At 39.5% G+C, this 19,787-nt stretch overlaps 1 protein-coding gene across 18 annotated transcripts in view; it reads right to left on the minus strand.

Moving 5' to 3' along the window:
• IQSEC1 (IQ motif and Sec7 domain ArfGEF 1) overlaps positions 1–19,787 on the minus strand; it is a 279,361-nt gene that overhangs the window by 5,237 nt on the left and 254,337 nt on the right. For 16 of the 18 annotated variants that reach the window (XM_085590826.1, XM_085590821.1, XM_085590824.1 and 13 more), the window contains 10 exons: positions 18,675–18,836; positions 17,326–17,448; positions 16,413–16,579; positions 14,717–14,856; positions 13,425–13,454; positions 12,248–12,373; positions 10,851–10,950; positions 7,795–7,968; positions 6,903–7,079; positions 720–769 (listed from right to left, as the gene is read on the minus strand). In XM_085590826.1, the coding sequence (XP_085446952.1) occupies positions 720–769; positions 6,903–7,079; positions 7,795–7,968; positions 10,851–10,950; positions 12,248–12,373; positions 13,425–13,454; positions 14,717–14,856; positions 16,413–16,579; positions 17,326–17,448; positions 18,675–18,836 (1,249 nt within the window). The remainder of the gene's footprint in view (positions 1–719; positions 770–6,902; positions 7,080–7,794; positions 7,969–10,850; positions 10,951–12,247; positions 12,374–13,424; positions 13,455–14,716; positions 14,857–16,412; positions 16,580–17,325; positions 17,449–18,674; positions 18,837–19,787) is intronic. The other 2 variants (XM_077786043.2, XM_021544794.4) reach the window with 1 other exon arrangement.

Raw genomic sequence — 19,787 nt, forward strand, 5'->3', positions numbered from 1 at the left:
AAAGAGTTAAGGGACACAACAGTACTTAGGCAAAGTGTGCTAGATTTAAACTGTAATCTACCTAAAGCAAACACAAAAAAGAAAAAAAAAAGAAAAAAAGAGAAAAAAAAAGAAAAAAATCTGCAAGCTGAATTCAGAGACATGAACAATATATATAAATGGTTTGAAGATGAATGAAATCTCATGAAATCCACATTGAATTCACCTATCTGAATAATTTTTTTATCCTCCCATGCCCTATCTGTGCAATTCCATGGTGTCATGACTGCATACATTGCATACATTTAGCAATTGAACTCGAAAATAAGCAATGGGGATGGTTGAGCATGACAGTCAATAGTTGTAGCTAAATATCAAACAGCAAGAACAGTGTATTTGGTAACAAAGAGCAAGTGGGCTTTGAAGCTGGGACCAGACTGAAATGGTGGCAAAAGGACACATCATATCCATTTAACCATGCTTGCAGGAACAAAGGGCACAAGGTTAGCTCAAACCAAAAATGGCATTGCTCTAAAACAAGCTGTCAGTGCTTTGTAAGCTGGAAGAATACAGAGTGAATAGCCTAGGCATGCATTTTATTTGTGGCAGGCAGGTTATATATATATAGATATATATATATGTTAGAAGAAAAAAGAGCAAAAAAATATGTATGTATATAAAAGAAAGGTTTGAAATGCACATCATCACATCCAGCTAGACATCAGGAACTTCCTACTTACTTCCATATTGCTGTCTAGCGATCCTGCACTGCTGCGTCGCCCACGCTTGCCTGCCCAGGACATGCAACAGCAGAGATTAGAGACTGCAACACGACCGGCGCCAAGAGCTGCGGCCCCACAACCCCACAGCTTCAGGGCCAGCAGGGACAGCAACTCCCTGCACCTGCCTGGGTTTCTAGGGGTTCAGTGCTAATTTGCAGGAGTGGTGGTGTCTTTGGGAATCGGCTCACATGAGCGGGGTGTGATTTTTTTTTGGTAATTTGTACAATACTTGAAGTAGGTGTGTCTGGGTTTAGTGCTGCGGTTGAGATGCTGAGCAGCAATGATTTTAAAGGGTTTATAGTTTCCTGGAATCTAATTGGCCATTAAGGGTTTTTTTTTTTTTAAACACTGAGATAAAGTTGTGGGGTGGCATTAACTTAAATGCAAAATTTAATGTTGAAATATTCTGAACTTCATTGTGGGGCACTGTGAGGGGCATCGGTTTTATCACTTCCTCAGTTTTATCACTTCATCGGTTTTATCATTTTATCGAATTTATAATTTCAATTTCAGCTTTGAACCTCAGTGGATTTCATACAATCTTCTTTCATGAGGTTTAAAAAAAAAACTAAACTTAATTTTTGATCAGTAAATCTGGAATCTGTCTTAACATTATGGCTAGATTTTGTTTGTTTAGCTGTGCAGTGCTTTATCATTAAGCATGTTGGATTTGTACTCCAACAGTCTCAAACTGCGAAGACATTTGCCTAAACCCACACGTGAAACTCCAGACTGTTTGCCTAAAGAGCCAGAAGACCTCAGTAGCTTAATAGGACACAGGATCCCAGATTTTCAATTCACAGCAGAGAAAATAGCATCTGGCTGCAGTGGAAATAGAGATTTTTAGAAGATAGCTTGTGGAGCTTTGCTTTGCAAGTTTCAGAATACCTTCCTGGCAGGGTGTAGAAACAAAGCTGAGCTTTGAGGAGCCCTCCTGGTGCTCAGAGCTTCCCTAAAATCTGCAGGGCTTTAGAAACCATAGCTTTCTCAGCATTCTCTCCTTGCTTTTGTGCAAGGCCAAACATCAATCTCCACCCTGCACTGGCATACTGCTGCCTTCAGAATCTTCTACTCTGAGAGGTGGTTTCAGGGGAGAATGCAAGTATTTCGCCACCACTGAACCAGTTAATGGTGTACCCTCCTCACAGACACCCCAAAAGCATCTGGGATCAGAACTAGGGAGCACTGGAACTGCTCATAGGGCAATTCAGACTACCCAAAGCATCAGGATGATAAAAAACTACCAGCTGCTGGATTTGTAAGTATAATGTTGACCTGGTTGGTCACAGGACACTGCCTGAAACAAGTTTCTCTTAAGAGCTACAGTTCCAGGCTACTGGAACATTTTCCCCTCTTAAAAAGGGGAAACCCCCTCTGCAGTGACATTAAATTGAGAAGAAGGCATTTCTGGTCAAGGTGTTGTGTTTGACTTGTGAAATTCATCTGGATTTGGAACAATTCCCCTGGATGGGCTCTTTGTCAAAAGCTCACTGCTTCATCTCCTGCTGCAGTTTTAGCCTCAGCCAAACCAGAGCTGTCCTATATTATGAGCTCCCCCCAAAAAACTGGGTTTGTTCATCCCTTATTTTGACTCCTAGTCAGGCTTTGATATTTTTCTGCTCTGATAACAGGATTAGTACTGATTAACACTCCAACCACTCTTGCTTGCTGATGCAAACACACTGCGGCAGCCACCTCGGAACTTAGCAGTCAGGGTTGCAAATAAGACTGAGAGCTGACACGGGATATTAAACGTGGCCAAAAATGAAGGAGAACACAACAATCCAATGCCTTTTGCATATGGCAGGAGTCAGAGTCTGATCAAATAACCATGGACACAGTAAATACGGACAGAGAGCGACAGATGGAATTTTGCTCAGAATAACTCCAGGGCAAAGTAGTACTTGCAAAGCCAAGAACAAACAGAAAAATCCTACTTAAAATGCCTGTAGTTTCCCTTAGATAGGCACTATTGTTGTACAGAGGCTTCATTCATTTTCTTAAAAACAAACTGAACCCTATTCTCTGCTGACATGCAGTGTGGTGGGTTTACTCAGTAAACCCCTTGGAGCATTCCCCCTGCCAATGTGTGTTTATTCCAGACTGTTCCCTGGTCTTTGGGATAGCATCCCATCCCAGAAATCCCTGGAGCTCCAGCTTTTACATGCATCTCAGGGAAATGGTGAGTCTCAACCAGAATTGCATCTAAACATGTACTGGCGGGATAATTAGCAGCTGTGGTACAAAGCAAGATGGTATTTATCAAATCTGAAGATTAGTTTTACTTAATATATTATGCTTACTTTAATTTTTTAAGGCTGTTAAAGTGGATTTTAATTTATAAAATTAAATTTCAATAAATTTAACTTTATCCATTAGATATGAATATTCCTTGTAAGAAATATCTTGAACTTACACAAATGTATGTCCCATATATGAACATACATGATATGGGGCCAAGAATATTTCAAATTTATAGCAGAAATATGAAGTGATTACAAGATTTCTACAAACTTAACCATGCCAAAAGAATATTGAGCTTCATTAATAAAAGCCATTGCACCTTGCAGAATGGATGTGTGCTGTGCAGGACACATCACAGGATGTGTGGTGATCTTGCAGCTCAGTACATGAAAATATTTCTCACTGCTGCTCTGTAGTTCTTGAAGCTCTTCTGGGCCAGTGAAATAATTGATAGCTAAACACTGCATTATGATTTGGCTTCTTGTGTCTTGGGAAAAAAAGCTTGGAAAAAAGTTCTAAGTTAAATTACTCTCTCCAATCATTAGAGACACCACTTTGAGGGGGAAAGTATTATTTGTCACATTTTCATCTTGTTTCTGTGTGAAACAGGTACAATCTTAAGATCTCACACTGAAACAGAATTCTTTTAATCCTGGAAATACTTTTTGTTTTGGTTTGGTTTTGAAGTAATCTTTTTTGCTCTGTGGCTGTTTTAGACAAGCCCAGCTCCCAGTAATTGGGCAGTACTACCTGGCTGTGCCAGTTGTGGAACACTGGGGCAAACAAGAAAACTGCAATTTTTAAACCAGTTCACTGTATAAATATTATTCCCACATTATAGGTTAGGGATGTGGGAATAAAGTTTGAATTCCACTGTAAACTCAATGTAAAAAGCACTGGCTCCCCCATCAACTCAAAGTGGCTGAAATTTAAATTAAAGAACATAAAATCAGTCCAATGGGACTGTTTCTGGGAGAAACAGAATGGGAAACACAACCAGTCCAACCCTTCCTGCTCTGCTTCAGTGACAAATCATTCTTCCTGTGGAATAGTGGCCGTGAGGGGACATTACACTTTTTCCATCTTTCTGTAAACTCATAAAACTCAGCTTTAGATGCATTAAAATTTGTCTGGCTTCTAATATTTTTAAATAAATTAAGAATTTCAAAGTCTGGAATAAATAAATTCAGTTCTTCCTGGACTATAGCTCAAGAATGTGCAATAAAAATGATACATTTCTCTTCAGAGAAAAATAAAGCCCTAAATATCTTTGACATATTTGCATCTTGGAACACTTGGATGCCACACTGTGTTTTATATTCCATGGAAAGAACTGTCAATGCACAAGGAACAACAGCATCTCTCAAATGAGGAGATCCTCAGCACACCCTTCCCACAGCTGGGAGTTGAGCTGTTGTGGCCGAGGCATGGAACCACTCAGGAAAGGATTCCTGATGGACAAATCCTGCTTTTCTGTGCATTCCCAGCTTAGGAGGCAGAATCAGTCAGGGTATCAGCATTTGTTAGATCTCAGAAGCTTTTGAATCCTCACTCAGAGACATTTAGTCACTTTCCACAGCTTCCATTTACTGGGAAGTCTGGGGGACAGCAATGGATTGTTTTCCTAAATAGTTCTGCCAAGAACTTGTGCAGCCAAATGCTGTTCAGTCACATTTTCCTTCACTGAATAAACCGTTAACATTTTGAGTTTGCAATGTTCTCTGGACATTTACCTGCCTTCCTGCATAAATATGCAACCAGGCCATTTCCTCTTTTTTTTTTTTAGAATTATTTATGATTCAATGTAGGAAGGGTCTCTCTAAAAATCCACTTTCCTACAGGCCCACACCTGTTCCTCCTCCTTGACAATCCTATGTTTCATCCACAAAAGCATTTGAGGCAACCTAACTCAGGCCTGTTTTAGAGGAGCAATTTAATATGGCATAATCACTGAGGTGCAGTATCTTCCTAACTGAAAAAGATTTGCTTTTCTATGGATCACCTCTCCCACATTAAAAATAAAATTAGCCTCACATGCAAGCTATTCCCTGAGAGAAGGCAGGAATGTTTTGTATCATCTCCCTGAAGTCACTCCACCAAATAACAAAGCAAATAACAAGTTGGTCATTTCTCAAGTCAGTTGCACTGCACAAGACCAAACAGAAGCTCTCCATAATTCTCAGCTATTTAAAGTTAAAATTAAGTTTAGTTGGGTTTAACAAACTCATTGATAAACCCTGCAGTCTGTGAGTGATTTCTATTTTTTTGTCATGGAAAAAGGTTATTTTCAGTAATAAGCATGCCAGTTATAGGCATGCCCTGTGAAATGTGCTTGTGATTACAAATGCTGGTTTGTTGAATTAAACCCATAATATGAATTCAAGTACATGACAATGTTTGAAAGAGAGGGATGAGTAATTCTGATGGAATGAAAAAATTAATTATGAATCACATTTAGGGGTGCAGATACCCACTGAACTCACATATTAGCAATATGGTAGTTCTCATTCTAATGAAATAAAACCAAAACAACAAAAAAGGATGATGAAGTATCCTCAGATCTGAGAGATAAGAGAGTTGAAGACTAGGGCTTGATCTAAAATCCACTGGAACCAAGCAAGCACCAATATTCAACTTCAGCCTGATTTTGGATCAAGGGCCTAAGTCTTTTTAATGAAGCACATGGAGATGTAAGTATGGAAGCCTAAACAGAGAAGAAAAGAATTGAAAGAGCTCACTCTCTACATATTTGTATGCACATACATATACCCACAAAACACAGGCTATCATTTCAGTTTACAGCAATTTTATTTATTACAGCATAACTAAAATTTAGTTATCTTCTTTAGTAAAAAAAAAAAAAAAAGGTAAGTAGTGTCTACTAGCAAAGATATACAGAATATTGAAATTATGACTACACTGTACATCATCACTGCAATTGAAAGAACAAAGTATGCAGCACAACCTATGAACTAAAAACTAAATAATTAAAAAAAAAAGTTTGTGCTATCTCTGGAAGTACTTTCTGAATAGTGGACATGGAGTTCATGTAAGGGCTCTTGTCAGTAACAGGAATCTTTAACACTGAAAGATTACATGGCTATGCCAGGTGTGAGGCAAACCATCAAATAAAAACATGCCCAATTTCCCCTGGTTTACTTTGGCTAAAAAAGTCACACCACCACTGCCTTCCAGTCTTTAATCAGTTAATAAAACTTAAGACACATCAGTGGCTTTGTGGGTTATTATCAGCATTCTTGTCCATTAGAGCTTCTTAAAGAGTACTTCACAACCACCTTTTTGCAAGAATTAGGAACTGCGTCTGAGTTACAGAACAAGAAAAGAGCATCAGGGGCACACTGATGTTACACAGCTCTAGGGAGAATGTAGTAGGGCTTCACTCAATTTCATTCATCCAGGTGGTGACACAGGTACACTTGAGCACAGAATACACAGAAAGCACTCATTACACAGAGACCAGGAGCTTTCCTTCCCTTTCTAGGCCTACTCTATGAGGGGGAAAAAGCAAATGAGATGAAAAGAAAGAAAACTAAGTGAATTACTCCTAGCACAAGTCAGTCACTTCTGTTTTATTAAAAACTTACAATTTTTCCTCTGTCTTCACTGTCCTTTAAAAGTTTCTATAGCAACCTACAACGGCTTAAATGCTTTCAAACAGTGGCAGCTTAACAGAACAAAAGTAAAAATAAACAACAACAAAAAAAAAAAAACCCAAAACCAAACAGAAATTAACCGCGAGCCGGGGGTGGGGAGAAAGGAGCTATTCGAAGTGCGAGACTCCACCAGTGCTATCTGTGGCGGCCCAGGGCGAGCCGGGCTGTGCGGGCACGGCGGAGGCAGCTGCGCATGCAGAGCAGGGAGGAGAGCAGCGCTTACCTGCTTCGGACAGGTCCCGCAGGGAGGAGCTGAGCGCGCTCCGCTTCAGCCCCTCGCCCCCAGCGTAGCTGTCGTCCAGGCACGCCCGCGGCAGGGTCCCGTTGCCGGAGTCCTTCTTCAGGCTGGAGCACTGCGACATGCTGGGACGCACCACGCCCTTCTGCTTCTCCAGCTCGGCTGCAACACACACCGCGGCTTTACATTGCTGTTGGTGGGGATGAAACTACCCAGAACGTCCCTGTGTCTGCAGGGAGCTTCACCCCTCTAGCCACAGCTGGGTGTGCAGCAGGGCCTCTTGTGGGAAAATGGGATAAAATTTCATCTTCACATACTCACAGGACTACCAGCAAAACACATCGGTTTAGACCTGACTTCCTTACCGACTACAGGAATTGCAACACGGAAATGAAGGAAAGTTCAATGAGGCTTATTGGAAGGGCCATCATTGGGAATTTCTGTGCAAGATAAAATGCCCCTAGAATTCCTGCTGTAATTTGTGATGCAAATCACAGATCCATCTCTCCCCTGTCCACATTATCCCTAAAATTCTTACTGGAATTTACAGTACAAATCACAGATCCATCTTTCCTCTGATCACATTATCCCTAAAAATTCTTGCAGTAGTTTATAGTACGAATCACAGACCCAGCTCTCCTCTGTCCAATCTTATTTGCAGCTTGTCCAAAATAAATTCCACTGCAGCTACACTGCAATAAATAGGAGTCAATGAACTCAGCTGGGGCTTAAGGCATTATTGGCTTTTTCTTCCTTCCCGAGACAAAGTCACAGAAAAATCCACATTATTTTCAACTTTTAAGGCATTCTAATGTGTTATACACTTACTCAGAATTTTCTTATTTTGACTAGCTGGAAAATGCTCCAGTATATGTACCTTTGTACTTACACTCTATTCTGTGCTTTTCCATTTCTTGAACTTCTGCAATTGATTCCCTCAAATCATCTGTGAACTTCTTCCTGTCCTGAGGATTTGGTGCATTGAAATTTATGAGTACTTTGATATCTGCTCCTGGAACAGCTGACGTGAGCCGAATGCCATTGGGATAATCTGGAAGAAAAAGGCAAGAAAAGCTAAGCTCTGATTATTACAATTACTTTTCTTTTAACAAAAATACCCACCAAAACGGAAAGCTTTCAGTAATATTACCACAGAGGATACAAAGTCAAAGAAATGGAAGCCTGACAGCACAAAATTAGAATAAAAATCCCTAAGGCACATTGGAAGGAACAGCTTAACTGTCAAATACTGAACAAATATTGAGAGATATCTTTATGTAGCTGCTACCCTTAAGGTACAATATGCAATATATAGCAAAAACAGCAGGAAAAAAAAAAGCAAAAAGCTAATGGGATAATTTTCCTTTCAGGGAGCAGGTCCCATGACCTACCTTACCCACTTGTGACCAAATTTTTGCTGAATGTAAAGGCTACTTGAAGACATTTAAAATGCTACTAATTGTCTTTTAACTCACCATTTGCAGGAAGACAGACACACAAACAGGTACAGGTTTAGTATTTTCTATTGGATTGTGCTCCCTGTACATCCTACTTTCCTTTTTTTCTTTTAAATAGAATTAAAAGTGTCTGTGAAATCACATACTGAAGAAGTAAAAGGACTGATTTGGTTTTTTCACCCTTCTTTTGACCTATGTTATGGACTTTTAATAATAAAAGGCAGATTTTTTCAGGAAACTATCTTTACCTCTTTTCCAGGTGTACTTCTGAAATTTTAACAGCTGGTCAAAAACATCTCCTGGTTGAGACAGACGGTTCATTTACAGAAACATACTCAGAATGAAAATATATTCAGCTGTAAAAAACAAATCAGTCTTTCCTTGAAGCACAGATCTGGAGCAATGGGTTGTCAGCAAACCTCAACGTGTGCATTTTAACACAATGTTTTCTTTTACTCAGCTGCCTTCCCCTCTTGGTTTTCCACAGCTCTCAAATATTTACTTCAGTATTTGAGCCCAAGCTCAAGGGCGGCCATGTACTGAAACCTCCCTCCCTCCTTCAAGAGACAGCAGATGAAGAGAGGTACTCCCCTCCCTCAAAGCCATGAGGTTTCAACAAGACTTCAACTACTGAGAAACCAGTCCATGTGCTTGGCTTCTTTAGGGTACCTTCACTCCTAAATCAAAGCTGCAACTAGAAGTGAAGCAAATCCATTTACAATCCTCAGGGAAAACACAGTGACTGCCCTGAGGCTCAAATGGTCCTGAGGGGAAGGAGGGAGAAAGGATTTGGGAGTTTGGCTGGGATTTGCTGTCAACACCTCACACAGAACAGCCAAAAGGTCCCAGTGCTGGGCAGGCTCAGGTGGGAACACTGGCACAGGGAATGCAGCAGACAGCTCTGCACCACTCCAGGAAAAAGAATAAAAATGTTTACAAAACCAAACAAGGAAATCTGGCAGTCCCAAAGTCACTGGGGCTGCCCCCACATATGAGCCAAGAAGGAATTTCCACATAACAAACACATATATCTTATCACCAGAGGTACTTTGCACTGTATTGATCAAGTATCAGGAAACCCTCATGTCAGTATCTATTGGTTTCAGTCACACTCTCTCCTAAGTGATCTGCTCCCCCTCTATATTTTGTAGGTGATTTTGGCTGAAAATGGAAAATATACTTCCCATATGGCCTATTTACTAGAGATATGGGACATTGTTTTCCCTTTTGCAGCTCATCCATTCCTCAACATAATTAACTTCCTCAACATAATTTAACTATCATTAAAAGTCAATTTTTCTATTACCAGTGCCAGTAATTTGTTCAACCTCAGCAGCAGCCAAACCAGTATTTTGTTGCTTCTGCTTTAGCAACACTGACTTTTATTCCCTTGACACCAGGGAATAGCTGCTCCACACAGAGTTACTGATGGCTCTGGACAAAACAGCCAGGGGAGATCCAAAATATTGAATTTTACAAATCAAAGGGGTCAAATACTTCTCTTTACCAACTGGAAAACTGCACATCTCACCTGAGAGGCACCAATATTAGTGAACAGTCTGTTCACTGATTCACTGCAGTGAATTAAACTCAGAAGCCCTCCTGAAGTACCTCAGTTAAAATGCCTCCAGTTCACTGGGAGGAATCCAATCCTTCACTTCTTGTTTCACTATAGATATTTTTAAGTTTATTTGATTAGTGTTTTTACTTAGGATGCTTTATTTTTAAAATGCATTTTATTTAACATGGCACCAGAGAATTATAAATCCTTCTATTTTTAGTAGAATCCAGGATAGACATTATTTGGCCTTCCCCTCCAAAACGGAATTTTGTATCATATAATGTGCTCACAAGAGAGAGAGAATGCATGTGTAAGCACAGAAATAATCTGTGGGCTATAGAGCTGCTGTGAGCTCTGCAAAACCTTCCCTCTGGAATCTCCAGAGGCTTGCAGTAACAGCAATGGATCTTTAGGGAGCATATTCTCAAGGACAAGGCAAAACTAATGCAGAGAAATAAACAAAAGGTGTCAGAAAATGAAAGTCTATGCTTTGTATTTAAATTTGAGGTAGCATACATTATCTAGGCAAAGTTAAGCCATAAATCAAGAAAATAAATTAAATAGTGTTTTGAATTACAGATATCATTATAAGAGTCATTATTTATTATCACTCAGTTCCAGTTAATGGTATCACTGACTCAGCAACAGTTTTTTGTTTGTGTTTTTTTTTTTTTGGCAATCCTTTTATTCTCTACAAGTAATCACAAACACATTTGGGGAGATTTGGCTTCTGACTACAACCAAAAACCTGTTTTATATACTGACAGCATCTTGTTTTAAACTTTAGAACAAAGTTAAATCCAGAGCAATTTTATTCCTAAACTCAGGATCAAGTCCTGTCCATCCCTTTCACTTACACCATTTTTGTTTTATTTATGAACAAAATGGTCCTCTAAAAAGAGAGGAAATACTTACACTGGTTCTCAAAGAGAAGAACTTGCATTCCATAGAGGGAAAAGGACTGTCGAAAACTGTATGTAACAGAGTTCTTCTTCTTCTGAAAAATCTTGGTCACCTTAAAGGTATCAGATAAACAAAGTTAAATACTCGTTCTACCAAATGTGCCTGTGGAAAAATGTTGCTCTGAAGAATTAGTGTAAGAGAAAACATTTTATTTAAAAGAAAGTTATAAATCTGTCAGAAAAAATACACTTGTTATTTTTTTTCCCTTTTTTTAACGCAACTGCTGTATTTAATCTCTTGCTACTGAAAAAACCAAAGCCCTGCAGCATCATCTCTCTAAAGCAGAAGAGCTAATACTTTATCCAGACACAAAGTCTTTGTGTTTTCTTTCCTCCAGAACTCCACTTCTTTAAATTCCAAACCCAAAAACAACCATGCATCCTTTCTGTGCTAGCAAAAAATGAAAATACATTTAAGTTATCCTTAAACACCCCAAAATTTAGGTGCTACCACACTGACCAATTTGGTTTATATTATTCCCCAAACAGTTTGATACAACGAATGGTACCTGAGTAAGTAATAAAAACTAGCAAAAAAAAAAGTTGCATCATTTTCCTCTCAAGCTCCCATTGATAACTCCTAGGTTATACTCAGAAACAAAAGGATTAATGTTTTTTATTTAATTCCTTGCTTTAAGGTCTGCAGGTATGCCAAAAACCACATACAGTAAATTTGTGTAGAGGAGATTTGCCTTTTTCCTAACAAAATATGAAATATTTGGTGTAGTTCTCAGTTTTCAGGTAACAGCCAAGTGCATTCCAAATGTAGTGCAACAAATTTTCCTATTTTTAAGAGTAACTCAACCAAATAATTCCAAGCTGTCCTGAGTTCTGTGTGTCTGCTTTTCAGAAGACTGGGTCAAGTTAAAGTCTGTGAAGGTAAATGCACACTAAAAAGTAAAGTCAACTGTAAAATCTATTTCAACAGATCCTATTCCTATTTCAGAGCACAAGCAGATCTGGCTCACAGAACATCTAGGGAACACAAAGTAGGATGCAATTTTGGTTTTCCACAAGTACCTTGAATTAATTATTCATGGAATAAATAATGTCTCTGTTTATCCTTTAGGACGATGGGTGAACTGGAGGTGAGGTTTTTTTTCTCTATAGTAAAAGCTACTGCATCAAATATCTTCTTGCAGAGTGTAGCCATTAATAAAAGACTTCAGTTTAAAAGCAAATTATACAGAATTTAAAAAATGAAGATACAAATCTCTTAATCATCCCAGGATTGTTGGAATACAGGATAATAGATATTTATTTTTAGGAATGTTCATATACTTAATTGCCAGTGTTTTCATGGAGATAGTATTTCTGAATACCTCATTCTCTCTGCCTGGAAATACATACCACGAGAAGATCATTAAATAAAAATATTTCTCGTTGGTGCAATCCAAGCTTCTGAGGTTTATTTGGATCTGGAACTTCAAACAGCCTACAGTAGCAAACAAGCCTCCGGTGGGGGAGAGAGAGCACCTGCAATAATACAAAAATTCATGGTTCATATAACAGCTTCTAGCCAAGAAAGAGCAATTTTTATACACAAAGTATTTTTTCTTTAACACTTCAACTATTTTTATGTCTAAGCCCATTAGACCTTTTCATCGAAGGACCAACAACAAGAACATAAAGAATTTATGCCACAAACTTGCAGGACATTCAAACTTCATCAAAGTTCCTTCCACTTTTTATTATAATTTTTATTATTATTAGAACATTTTTATTATCATTAGAAGAAAGGATGCAAAGAAAGTTTAGCTTTTGTGAAATGCTGCGCCACCAAGTTAATTCAATTTCTTCATTCCCTAATACCAAGAAAATGGTGACAACAGGACAAAGCAAATGCATTCTCAATCTGTCTTATTTTCTCAAGCCAGCAAGAAAACCAAGACTGAGTTTCCATTTTCTTATTGGAAATGTCTGCTGAAGGCATCTCTGAAGCTGACGAGTGGGACTTAATTTCTTTCAAATGCAAACAATGAGATCTTGTTAACACACCAAAAGAAATCCATAAACTGGTGCATTATAAGAAGAGTTTGTCTTTATTACTGACCATGCCTATGATTTAAATCTGGAATCAATATTTTCAATGCTCATCTACCATTCAGAAGTGGACTTTAACTGGCAGTATCTTTCCAGAGTCTCATTCAATTCTCAAATGGACCAGAAAGAATAAACACACCACAGCTCAGGTGGAAAGGTGAGGTGCAAACTGTGATTTTAATTATTTGTTTATTCCTTACTGGTTAATTTCTACAGTGATAATAATATTTCAAATAAATAAAAAGTGTACTAAAAAGCTCTAGAAGACCCTTGGCAATAAATTAGGCAGCCTCAGGGAAATAAATTTTTAAGAAAATCTTTATACTTTGGAGAGTTTTTATGATAACACAATAAAAATGTTACCTGAAATAAGATCAGTAATTTAAAATTTTAAAAGGTAACAGAATGTCTTATGTCCAGTTTAGGAAAATGCTGCCAGTTACATTGACTTTAAATTTTGAAGGAGTAGGAGAGAAATACCTACACAACCAAGTCCATGGTGCAGAGATCCAATCTACAGTAGAAAGACACATACAAGTTGATTAAACTTCAGAGAAACACAGAACTGTATCATAGCAAGTAAATACGGCACGTTCTGACTATGACTAAATGCCTACAAAGTAAAAACAAATAGAGCTATCAATAAAGACTCTTGCCTGTTCCCCTAAATTCCTTGCACACAGTTAAAAAGTCTCCCACCAGAAGAATCCTTCAAGCTAGGACACCAGCAAGGGCATTGTTTTCTTAATCTCATTTAATTTACAACGTCAGGATTAGTTTTAGGATTTGAATTGCCACATGTCTGAATAAAAAAAGAAACATGGAAAAAAAAAAACATCTCCCACAGAAGCCTATATATAAATCTAAATCCCCAATTACAGAAACAAAGTTTCATATTAAGTGCCTGAATACTGACTTCAGAATATTTATTTCCCTTCCTCTCAAAAATAGACAAAAAATTTTATAAAAATTTTGCTTTCTTTCTGCTGCTTCTTCAAAGAGATCTCCTCAGCACATTCTTTACTGGAAACAGAACAAAATTAGAATTTTGGTGGTCCCTCATTCCCTTCCCCCATCCCTTGAATAAGGCTTGTCTGAGAAGAGATTACAGTTCCAAGCCCTTTAACAGTAATAGGGAGAATCTTGAGATCCACGTTCGGAGGCAAAATGCTGTGGCCTTTCTTTTCTCTCTCCTTTTCCAAGAGATGCTTTGAAGATTCATTTATATAGCAAAATAGTTCAAGACTTTTCCCACAACAAACCTATCTTTGGATGCTCAAACCCAGGATCAGAATCCCCGGGACCTGATTTCCAGCTATGTCCTGACATAAAATGACCCTGTGTCCCCTTACAAATCCCAGGTCATGGAGGCAGCTGAGCAGGTGACAAAGATGATGATGTGAACAGAACTTCTCTGTTACTCTTGTAAATTATGGGGCCGTAACTGACAGTGCACATTTTGAAATATGGTTCTCTACAATATCACATTAACAAAGCACTTTGGTTTTTTAGAAACAAATGAGAACTGCCTAAAATGAAGATATTTCAGAATTGTAAAGCTTCACAATAAAAGATTTTAAGACTCCTAACATCATCATGTCACCCATGACTGCAAAAACAAAATTCATCTGCATGGATACTCCAGAATTGAAGTCAACCTTACAGGGGATGATTCTGACAGACTCTGCCCTTTGCCCTTGTGGGCCGGTCTGTAGCGGGGAGCAGCCCAGCTGTGCTGCCCTGCCCATGCCCCGTGGCAGAGCAGAGGGCACTCACCGGTTTCTTGCCCACAATGAGCTTCTCCACCTTCTGCACCTGGGACACGTGGTCCTCGTTGGTCTTCAGCTCGCGCTTGCGGATGCGCTCGTAGATCCCGATCAGCATCTCCCGCGGGATGTCCTCACCATCATCCACCCCTGCAGGGCCGAACTTCTGTTAGCAGGGATCTGACCCACCCTGGCAGAACACAGAATCCTGGGCACTCTGTTTTCCTGCCCTCCCAGTGCTGTCTGCCTGCCTGTGGATCTTTGTGCTGGTTTCTCCCAGCTGCCAGCCAGCTCCTCCTGTGTGTCCTTGTGCTGCCTCAGCCATGCAGAAGGAAGTGGTGTGAACATGATTTAAACACTGATTTTGTTCCAGAAGCTCGCTACCCATACACCAAAACATTGATGGAGATCACCCAGCTTTGAGGATTTTTTTTTTTAAAACTCCCATCTAAAACTAAGACATAAAAAGGCTGATTTCCTAAAGGATTTTTTTTCTTTCACACCTCTGTTTGGTATTAAAGCTACAATGAGTTAAATTCCTTTTTATACACTAAAACCTCCATATGACATTCTCCTGGGAATACACCCCTGCGAGGAAGCAGAAGAACCATTTCATTTTGCCTCTGTCTCAATATTACTCAAGCTTCATGAAATAATTTCCTATGTGAGAACCTTATGAATGCATTAAAATTATTTAACCAACATTCCTATAAGATTTCAAAAAGAACTAGTTTAGTCTGGAAAAAAAAATCAACAAAATAGCCCAGAGCCAATATTATTGTTTAGCACTGTGTGATTATCATTGGCATGGTATTCCAACAAATGCCACACTGTCTTGAATGCTTGATCCTGAATTTTTAATAGCAATGGAAGGAGTCCAATTTCACTAAGTGACTTAAAGCTGGATTTTCTGGGGACAGGGAGATGCATGTCTCTTTTCTAAACAGGTTTTAAAGTAATAAACTCTTATCTCCCATTCAGAAGCAAAGATAGAATATTTTGTCACCCAGTGCAACTACTACTCCCATAAAAAATACAGTGATAAAATATAATTTGTTTGTAGATAGAAGCAAGTAAAACCACCTCTGTTCTGTGCCACATGGCCAAGTCTTCCACAGCTCACCCTTTGTGATGCAGTGATTTACTGCAGCAAGGTAGCCTGTTACAGAAATGCCTTCAGTAACAAGAACTGCTGGCATGCATGCTGGAGTTCAGAGCGAATGTGCTGTGGCTAACTCCACAAATGTAACTGCAGCATTATGCCAAGAGATGCATATCAGGCCTTTGGGAGTATTTGTGGATTTTAGAATAAAATCTCAGCACTAACTTAAACTTTGATAAGCTGAAACATCTGCTAAGCACAGGTTTTTCATTACTGCCTTATATCAATCTCAGGGAATAAAATCACCAACCAGGACTTTCATTTTCATAATCTGAAATTTCAGAACACTACAAGTATTTTGGTTTCACTGGTCCGAAAATGAAAGATTCTGACAAGATATCCATCCACTCAAGAAAGACAAGATAAAAATGACAAAATATTACACAATTAATTCTGGTTTTGCTGTTACAGAAATGACTGAAGTCTGTCCAAATGGCAGACGGGTGACAGCAGTGTGAAGTTGTTCCCAGAAGACACAAGAGTGTCCCTGCAAGGACAGTGACAGGGAAAAGCTTTGAGGAGCTTTGCCCTTAGGGTCTCTTACCCCTGAGGTTCTTGATGAAGTCCTCCAGCTTCATCTTGCGCTCAGGTTTGACGTTGGGGCTGTACATGTCAGTGTTGAGCAGGATGATGGCGAAGGCCAGGATGAAGATGGTGTCGGGGTTGCGGAACTGCCGCACCACGCCTGGGTTGCAGATGCAGTAGCGCTGGCTGGGAACACCAGGGAGGCTGTCAGGGCTGGAAGGCACTGCTCAAATGCACCAAATAACCCACCTGCACATTCCAGAGCCTCAGCAAGCTACTGCTCCCTTCCAGACACACCTTTAGCTTTCCAGCCACATGTTTTCGTAAGGCAATCCTTGAGCATGCAAGGAGTTTGTTTCTCCTTAACTGTAACTTCACTTACTTAACTTCTATATTCCCTTTTTTCAGTGATTAATGCCCCAACAGCAGGTAAGAACACAGCAGTGATTTTGGCTTACTGACGTATGGTGATTTCCACCTAATCCTGCCCTGGATACACCTCTGTCAGTACTGGTAAGTGATTCCTCTTTCTCCCACTGTTGTCGAAGTGTTTAATGAAAAGTCAGGAGAATACGTACCCTAGAAAGTGCATGGGCTTATAATTCCACTCTTATAAACTACTAAATCCAAATATAATTCTTAGAGATGTTCAAAAATCCTTGCGTATCTTTTCAACTGATGCCAGAAAAACTTCTGAGAAAGTTCTATTAATACAAATGCCACACGTGAACAACACCAGAAAACGAAACTTCCTATTCCATACTTAGCAACCTCCCCCCCCACCACAAGACATATTTGAAAGTGTTTGTACCTCATGAGGACACTGAAAATAATCAGGAAAGTAACTTGGATAAGCCCAAGTTCCCCAGGTCTGCAGTCTGACTGCAAAGCAGCAGGTTTCTGGTGACTGAGGGATTTATTTCACATCCTACCTAAAAGCTTCAATGAGCCGCTCCACCTTCTGGGCTTCTCCTTGGACACGGATGTGGGCCTGAAATTTCCTGAGTGCTTCATCCAGCTCCATTGTGGAGAAGTCCATCTCATCCACCACACAGCTAGGACAAAAACAGATTCACATTGTGTCTCTTAATTTCTAATAACACAGTACCAAAGGGAAGATTTTGAAACAGAAAAAACTTTTCAATTTTCCATCTGACAAGAGATTCAGGGAATTGTTTTTTAAACTTTCAGCAGCAATTGCAATAATTGCAGGTAAGCTGTGAAGGGAGGTTGGAAATAACAGATAAAATGAGAATGTGCACATGTGAACTTGTGTTTTTTAACTGAAGATCTTGCTATAATGACAAATGTCTGATCATTGTAAGTGATGCACCACTGCCACAAGTAATTATTAGTTCTGTGCTTCCAGGCCAATCAACTATCACAATGCCTCCAACAATAATAGTTTATACTGCTCAAAATATCATATCTCAGACAGCCTGCAGCAGGCACAATAATCTGCACCAAATGGCTCTGTGTCTAGCAATGTTCTTAATTGTAGAGAGAAAAAATAACCTTGTTTGGATACTCTCTTATTATTACTGTATCTCTCATCTCCTCATCATTTGCCATGACTTTCAGTTAACATTTATGGAGAAATAATTACTTTCTTGCTCTGAAAATACAGTCCCTTTTAGGAACCATTTTAATATAATCAGCAACATGAACTATGTCATTCTAATACTTGGTTTAAAGACTGCTTTAAAATCAGAAGCTTATAAATTTCCTTTAAGCTCAGCTTTTAGTTTTGAAATGACCAGACATGAATCACTGCAAGTAACAGCATTGTAATGCAGAAACCACAGAAAGCACTATCCACTTTTAAAAGCTTTTTCTTAAATGTATAGCTATACAATAACAAATTGCAGTAGCTCATATTTTTCTTCCAGTAACACTCTAACTAATGTAGATTAACAGCAAGTAATTTATTCCCCTTGCTTTTAATATTTTTACTTTTATGCAGAAGCACAACGAAACAATGAGCCTGCCATTTCTCACACCCTTTCCAATCCTCACCTAAACTTTATTATCAGTTCTGCAATAATGCTCACAGGCTGCCCATTACTGCAAGTTCTGTTAGAGTGTCAAAAGCCCTTTTCACATTCCAAGGTGTCAAGCATATGTGCAGACTCCAAATGAAGTAATCAACACAATTAAGGACCCCCAGAAACACGCTGGCCAACGTTGGGGATGGGGAGGGGAAGGAAGCAGTATTTCCGTGAAGCATGGAGACAGCAGAGGTACCACGGGGCAGTGGCCAGCCCCTCCCCGCAGCACTCACTCTAACACGTCCCTGTTGAACTGCTTCTGCCGATTGCCCAGGAACTCTCCGATCATCTGCCGGCTGAGCCCTTTCCTCTGCAGCAGGAAGTGGGCAACCCCAACGGGAGTGTCGGGCACAAATCCCCGCTCAATGAGGTACTGGACTCCTTTTTCGGGTTTTCTGAGGAGAAATGAGAGTGTAAAAGCATGAATTTCCTTCAATTGCTCCTGATCACATCTGATTAATATTCCACAACAGTTCTGCCAATTATGGTCAATATATTCAATCACTTTTAACCAATGTCCCAACAGGATAGGCTCGTGTAGCTGCAAGAATGCGCAGTTGAATGCATTACTCACTGCTAAGAGCTGACAGCTTTGAGACACATCTTTCCCTGTTTTAACACATTCCCTGCTCCAGAACCCTCCCAAGGAGAGGCTCTGGATGCAAACAGGCTCCCTTGCCAGTGGAACAAAGCCCAACACCAGCTACTAAAAGTTCCTGTTGCTGGGAGAGAGGTACCTTCCAGAAACTGAACTGAAAAGCTGCTGCTGAAAAACAAGAAACAAAAAGAGCTCCCCTGACCTTCCCCCTGCCTGCTGGCAAAAGTTAAACTTAATGAATAAAAACATCTGAAGTGGTGTCACTAGCCAGAGGAGAGAAGAAAAAATAAGGGGGAAAACTACAGCCAGTCAAGCGAAAAGAAGCAATTAAAAATGGTGTAACTCTCATCTAATTGAGACTTTTAGTTCCTTCCTTTAACACACCCACTGCCCCAGATTTCCCTCCTTCAGACAGGCACCTTCCCTGTTTCTTTACATCTCTTCATACAGCTCCAGATTTAGCTATTATCACTTTCACATCCCAAAACAAAGCAAAGCCACTCATTTTAACTTCTTAAGAAGTGTGTGCTGGGGAGGAGGGTTGGGACAGAGCTGGCAATAAAATATATTGCTTAAAAAGCCAAATGCTGCTTTATTCTCAAGTGCTGCAAAATCCCCCTTACACACTGCATCATCCAGCAGTGCAACACAGCAGAAAACCATCATTGCTTTTAAAAATATTCAAGGATAATCTTTACAGAATCAGTAATTCCATCATCAGCTTTATTTTGCATGAAATTATGCTATA

Source organism: Lonchura striata, chromosome 12, assembly GCF_050655825.1.
Source record: "Lonchura striata isolate lonStrDom1 chromosome 12, ASM5065582v1, whole genome shotgun sequence".
NCBI lineage: Eukaryota > Metazoa > Chordata > Aves > Passeriformes > Estrildidae > Lonchura > Lonchura striata.